This window comes from Triticum urartu, chromosome 7 (genome assembly GCF_003073215.2).
Source record: "Triticum urartu cultivar G1812 chromosome 7, Tu2.1, whole genome shotgun sequence".
Taxonomy (NCBI): domain Eukaryota; kingdom Viridiplantae; phylum Streptophyta; class Magnoliopsida; order Poales; family Poaceae; genus Triticum; species Triticum urartu.
Window position 1 is genome coordinate 599,221,565 of NC_053028.1, and position 6,887 is coordinate 599,228,451.

Consider the following 6,887-nt stretch of genomic DNA (forward strand, 5'->3'; position numbering starts at 1 on the left):
GGAGTGAGTAATTCCTTCGTAGGCTCGCTGGTCAGTGAGGAGTTGGATGAGATTCATCATGTAATCGAGTTAGTTTTGTTAGGGCTTGATCCCTAGTATCCATTATGTTCTGAGATTTATGTTGTTATGACTTTGCCATGCTTAATGCTTGTCACTTTGGGCCTGGGTGCCATGATTTTAGATCTGAACCATTTATGTTTTCACCGTTATATCTATGTTCTAGATCTGATCTTGCAAGTCATGTTCACCTATTACGTGTTATGATCCGTAAACCCCGGAGTGACAGTAGTTCATGTATTCACCATGTGTTAATGATTTGTTCCGATTCTCTATTAAAAGGAGGCCTTAATATCCCTTAGTTTTCTTATGGACCCCGCTGCCACGGGAGGGTAGGACAAAAGATGTCATACAAGTTCTTTCCATAAGCACGTATAACTATTTACGGAATTTATGCCTACATTATATTTATGAACTGGAGCTAGTTTTGTATCGCCCTAGGTTATGACTATTATATGATGAATATCATCCAACGAATCCATCGATCCAATGCCTACGAATTTTCTACATATTGTTCTTGCTAAGTTACTATTGCTGTTGTTACTATTTCAACTATTACAAAATCATTGCTACCACTGTTACCGTTACTATTGCTGTTACTACTATTATCAAAACTACCATAGTACTTTGCTACTGATCACTTTTTTGCAGATAATTAATCTACAGGTGTGGTTGAATTGACAACTCAGCTGCTAATACTTGAAAATATATTTTTTTGGCTCCCCTTATGTCGAATCTATAAATTTGGGTTGAATACTCTATCCTCGAAAACTGTTGTTATCCCCTATACTTGTGGGTTATCAACAAGCATAACATAGCATAGCATAGGGGAGTTCATCATCACACGCATAGCTTAGGGGATTTTTTAGTACAAATTGTAATTAAACATAACCGAAATTTAAAAATCATAGCGTAGATCTACTCATCGCTGGAGTTCTTGTCGAAGCCGCTGTCGCTGGGCAGGGGCTCGTTGCCATGGAGAGTGTTGTAGATCAACGTGGAGCAGAGGATGGCATGTAGCTGGAACTCCTCCAGGAGCGTCGACACGCGTGCGGCCGCAACTACATCTTCCGCTGCGGTGGCCTCCTTCGCGTGGAACCAAGCGAGCTTCGCCTCCCTACAGCGCTGCAGCGCCGGATCGAAGATGTCGCCGAGGCGGCAGAAGTTGGCCCAAGCCGAAGCACCGGCGCTGCAGGTCTTGGCGTCGCGCTTGCATACCGCCTCCCTCCAATAATCCTACACCTACGAAACAAGTTACGAAAGGCTACGTAAACTTCCCTTCGATAGTTCTCTTCGGCCCCCTGATTTTAAGTGGGGTGTGCCCGTCCTCCCCCCATCCTAATCACAATCTACCATGTGGCTAATTACGTAGCCTTTCGTTAACTCGTTCGTAGATGTAGCATTGTTCCGCCTCCCTCTGCCTGTCTGGCACGGGAGGGTGGAGGTCGGAGCCGCCTGCCTTGTCATCGTTTCTACTCTTGTGGGCGATGAAGCCGCTGCGAGTGTCGAACCCACTGCGGTACCCGAAGCCCCCACGGGCGTCGAAACCCCTATTGCCACCACGCCCCGCACCCGTTGTCGCCATGGCCACGAAGATCCGGTCGAGCAAACCACGGCAAAACGCTGCCGGAGGGGAAGGATTTGCGGCGGAGATGGAAAGGGGAGAAAGGGGACAGATGCCCTAAATCGGCCGGGCGCCGGCATATATACCAGATGCGAAGGCGGTATATGGGTCGGACCGTTTTTGCGGGATCTGCTCTGGCCGGATTTTTGGGTTGTCCCGTAAATCGACCAGAAAAGCGTAGTTCGCCGGCGTTTAAGGGATCTGCGAGAGATGCTCTAAGGCGTGGAGGAGAAGGGAATAGAATGAACTAGTAGTGGCATTTGGTGTGTATATAGTAATTTAGTGGGAGGGTAAAATCATCATTCGCCAATTTGGAGCCAGCTCCCGCTGCGAGAAGCCCGAAATGGCAGTTGTGGCTTCTGGGCCTATTTCGTGGAGCGCTCCGAATCATGGCTGTTTGGAGCCGGTTTGTTTGGGCTCCGGCTTTTAGGGATTGTCTGGATGGAGCCCTAATAGGCAGGTCCTTACTCTGGCAACGATCCTGGCCTCGGGCCTACAAAATCCAACGCCTGGGATTGGTGCCCGAGTGACAAGTTTTTATGGAAGCCAACCAAACAGCCCCTAGAAGCTGGTGGAGCCGTTGTTTGAAGACCAAACGAACACACCCGGGTTGTTGGTGAAAACCGGAAGGTTGGAGTTAGGCTAGCTATAGTGGGGGTAACTTAGATAGTAACTTAACACATCCCAAGATAATTTTGCTTATGTGACAATTATTTAATGAGGAGAGAGGTGCTTGGAGTAACATAATATGTTACTGTAACATAGCGATTCCCGAGGTAAAATGAGTCTATAAGGCAATAAATGAAACAAACTATGACACTACTACTAAGATACTTTGCACTATGGAGGGAGTAACTTAGACTAGTGTCATACATATGACACTAGTCTAAGTTACTCCCCACTATGACCAGCCTTAGAGATTGCTGGTGCATGTTGGTGTGTTCGCTGCATGACAATTGGGAAACGATTCTAGAGGCAATCCAATGGCGCGGGGGCGCTTGAATCTGACGGCCACGTGGCGACCAGCCGGAATTTGGGCCTAGCGTTGGCCAGCTCGTCATGCTTTATTATTCTTTCCTCTGTCCTTTTGGGTGCTATATATATGACGCCGCGCGTGTTTTCATAGAGGAGGTGCCCTTTATGTAAGTCGTTGATCTCTGCCGCCCGTTTCCTATCCTAGACCGAGGGAGAATCCGTTTCCCACAAGCAGCCGCAAGAGAAAACGCGACCAGCCTTCCGGCGACGCCGGGGATCACGCATACAACCAACGATGTCCCAACTATACGCTGCCCTGGTCGACGCCCGTGCGTGCTGCGGAAACGGCTCGTGCCGTCGTCGTCGAGACGTCAACGCAGCACGGGCACAAAAGCTTCCAGAAAGGAAAGGACGGGGGGATCAAAAGCAGCCACCAGCCCTCCTACGGCGACCTACCTTTCGTCCTCACGCCGCTGCATGATACTCTCTCGAACTAAAACCACGACGAGTAATTTGGAACAGAGAGAGTACATGTGAATGAACCATAAACGAACACGCGATCACATCATCAGCAACGCGCGCATCAAGAAACTCTTCACGGTCAAATCAAAAGAAACGGGAGCTCCTCCGAGTCTCCCACCCCACGCAGCACGCCTCAGAATTCCTCCAGGCTCCCTGCACCCCACCAATTTTCTCATCTCAGTGCCAGGACAATGGCCGCTGAGTCGCTGACCCTGATGGCTCCATCAGCATGACACCTTCCAGAAGCGAAGACGACTCCATTGGCGCAACCGGCTTTCCCAACCAGGAAGAGCGGCTCATTCATACTACACTTGTCAAACAGCTGATCACATAATGAGCCGCCCCTCGTCGGTTCATCATCAGCGACGACAGCGACGGCCCAAAATTGATGTGGACACTACACATAAGTGCCCACACACAGTGCCAACAAACATCCGCAAGGGGCAAAACATGCTTAATGCCGATATATTACAAAAGAATATGACTACTATACGTATTCGGGCAATACCTTACACTGGCCTACATATGCAAACTCGTTAATCTGGTATGAACACCATGAAGAATATATATATATATAGTATGGGTGTAGAAAAATATACGCGCAGGCACCGGGAAGACGGGGCCGCTGCAGCCAAACTACAAAATGAGCCGGACAAGGCACAGCTACTACTTACTGCAACTTAAAAAGGGCTAATGTCGCGAGCATCACTTATTTTGCACCATCATCATCTATTCATCTCGAGAGACGATATCTCGACAGCCTGGAAGCATGAAAGGAGGAGGTGTCACCAAAAAAAGGACGTCTCAACCAAACGTTGATCGAAGCAGATAATAAAACAAGGCGTGTGATATGTATGTTCTTATTGCTGTTGACATTAATGTATGAAATATGTATAATTTCATCAGAAGTTTGTCCCTACATGCAACCACCACAATGCCTGGGCTACTTATGCTTATTGCCGTCTGCATCATATGAAATAATGTTTATTGTTCTCAGAGTTTGTTTTCTTATCCAACTACCACGATGCATGCGCTACTAATGTTTATAGTCGTTGAGATTATTCAAAATAATATTTATTGCACTTTGATGTATGTTTTCATGCCTAACTATGATGATACATTAGAAGAAGAAAAATCAGATAACACACTGAGATTGATTGAATTGACTTCACAAAGAAAAGTAGGGCTGTTTTGGGGGTTGCTACACAAAAGATACAGACGATCGACTCAGTATGAGTAATTCATAAGAAACTTCAAAGCTGGACCAAAGAAAAATCAGATAAAGTGGGTGAACTAACTAAGTTCTACAGGAAAATCAGATAAAGTGGGTGTAGATGATCGAACGAAGTTCTGCTACTAAGCCACATTCAATGTGGAGTAAAGGAAATCTGGATTCATAACAAGAAGAGATATGTCTATTGATCTCCTCAAACCATTTCTTCAACCCCATAAAGGGTGGACCATGTCAAAAGGAATTTGGGCAGTGGACATTCTACAACCACCAAATTTTAACCCACCAGGTATTCAAACTAAAGGGTGAACTCTGTCAAAATGACTAAGCGTGTTGAGAATGCAACTAGGAAACCATGGCTTGATAAAAAAAATACGGAGTACTAGTAAGATAACTTCAATTCACGCAAAAGATTAATTATTCTTTCACAATAAAGAATGAACATACGAATGTGCATTACCTTGTCTCTATCTGTTGCCATTTCTTTTGCAATATTCTCCACATTTATGATACGGATTGGATGCATTGACACAATCAGGATTGATTTCTCCCGTTGGCTCTGCTTTCATGACAGCCTTTCCCTTTCTTGAGTCTGAAGATAAACAGATATACAGAAAACCATAAATATGGTTGTCAAGGTGGACCTTAAACCAAAGCCTCACATCCATGCATACATACACTGCTAGCAGGTTCAGGTAACTAAAAGAACGCACCTGGCTTGCTTGTAGGTGTTGATGGCGCTTCGTTCAAATGATCGAAACAGTACTGGGCGCATATATGGAATGGGTTGCCCGCATTTGGGCACCTCGGATCGACCTTCCAATTTTGCACCACGGCGCCATCCTTTCCACCTGCAAGGGCACTGGTGTCAGTTACAACAATAAAGCCCCAAAATGTGACGATTAAACAGAACTTAATTGAGCATCTGCAGCTAGAGAGAATGAAATCTCATACGAGAATCACCAGAACTGTTATTGAAATATAGACATTATAATTCAGCATGCCATTGCAATCCCACTGATCCCACAAATTAAGACAAAGCAAATCCATATGAGTAGAGGAAGCCCGGTACTAGTAGTATATTTGTTCTACCTTTCTTGCGCGGCGACTTCTTATCGGCTTTCTTCTGCTTCTCCAGTTCCTTCATCTTGACGGTACAATGCTCTCCACATTCATGAAAAGGGTTGCCGGCATTCGGGCACTTTGGATCCGCCTTCTTGCTGCCCCCGGACTTGACGCTGCCATCTGCACGCAATCAACCGAGAGATCATGGTAAATATGAGCACCGAAGTGCATCAACTCGAGATGACAACTAGCACATACGTAGATGCAAGGAGGGCAGGAGCAAGTGAAGCAAAGGAACAACCTTCCGAGGAGGAGGTGGAGCGGCCGGAGTGGCGGGAGAAGAGGGAAATGGGGGATTTGCCACCCTCCGACGAGCGGCCGCCCTCGACCATCTTGGCGAGGCAGTGGTTGGTGCAGACGTGGAACGGGTTGGCCGCGTTGGGGCACCGGGGATCCACCTTCTTGCCTTCCCCGTCCGAGGAGCCTTCACGCACTGCAGCGGTAGCATGAGAACAAAAAAATCAGTTTTTTATCGTTCGCAATTGGTCAATTTCATACTACTACTACTCCTACTAGATATGAACAGTACTGCTTCTACGACAACTATCTATGATTAAGAATTTGGGGACGGACAGGGAAGGGGAGAGAGGGGTTGGTTGCTCACGGAAGACATAGAGGGGGAGGCCGCCGGCGGAGCCGCCGGCCCTGTCGCGGCGGCGCGTCCTGGGCTGCAGGTCGCCGTCGCTGTGCGTCCTCCCGTTCTGGCCCCCGAGGCCCGGCGGCACCGGGGGCGACTTCACCGCCGGGGGCGCGACGGGGCAGTACTCGGCGCAGCGGTGGAAGGGGTTGGCGGCGTTGGGGCAGGCCGGGTTGACCGCCCGCCCTCTGGCGTCCTCGGTCATCCTAAACCGGCCAGCGGCAGCCCACCCACAACCTCCTCCGGCAAGAACCTCCTCCGCCTCCGCTAGAGCAGCAGGATTCTTGACGCGTACCCAAGAAGACGCCGCAGGTAATCTAAAGGGCGGGGTTTGAGGCCGGAACCGCGGCGAGGGGGAGGAGGAGGACTCGAGCGGCTTGGCTTCCTTTTGTGCTGGAACTTGGACCGGAGACGAGGGAAGATTAAACGGACGGAGGGGGGGTGGATTAGGAGGCCGAAGGGGTCCAATCTGGTGTGGTAGTGGTAGCTGCGGTCCAACCTGATGGTCCGTTTCCACGTCTCTTTCTTCCCGGTTCCTGCTCCTTCTTCCTCGTCGTCGTCGTGGTGTTCCCTTTTCTTTTCTGCTTAGCTTTGTCATCGTGTTACCACTGTCAAGCTTGGCTACAAAACAAGAAGAAAAGAAAAGGAACCACCTCATCTGACCTCACGGTGGACCAACTGCCCTGGTTGATGTGTGAATGTGTGATCTAGGGATT

At 48.4% G+C, this 6,887-nt stretch overlaps 1 protein-coding gene across 1 annotated transcript; it reads right to left on the reverse strand.

Moving 5' to 3' along the window:
• Nucleotides 1-3,720: 3,720 nt before the first annotated feature.
• LOC125521677 lies at nucleotides 3,721-6,684 on the reverse strand. The gene is made up of 6 exons (XM_048686728.1): nucleotides 6,139-6,684; nucleotides 5,776-5,967; nucleotides 5,502-5,654; nucleotides 5,123-5,260; nucleotides 4,870-5,001; nucleotides 3,721-3,939 (listed from the first exon to the last, which is right to left on the reverse strand). The coding sequence occupies exons 1-5, from the start codon at nucleotides 6,374-6,376 to the stop codon at nucleotides 4,877-4,879; spliced, it is 846 nt and encodes a 281-aa protein (XP_048542685.1). The 5' UTR covers nucleotides 6,377-6,684; the 3' UTR covers nucleotides 3,721-3,939; nucleotides 4,870-4,876.
• Between the last annotated feature and the right edge of the window lie 203 nt (nucleotides 6,685-6,887).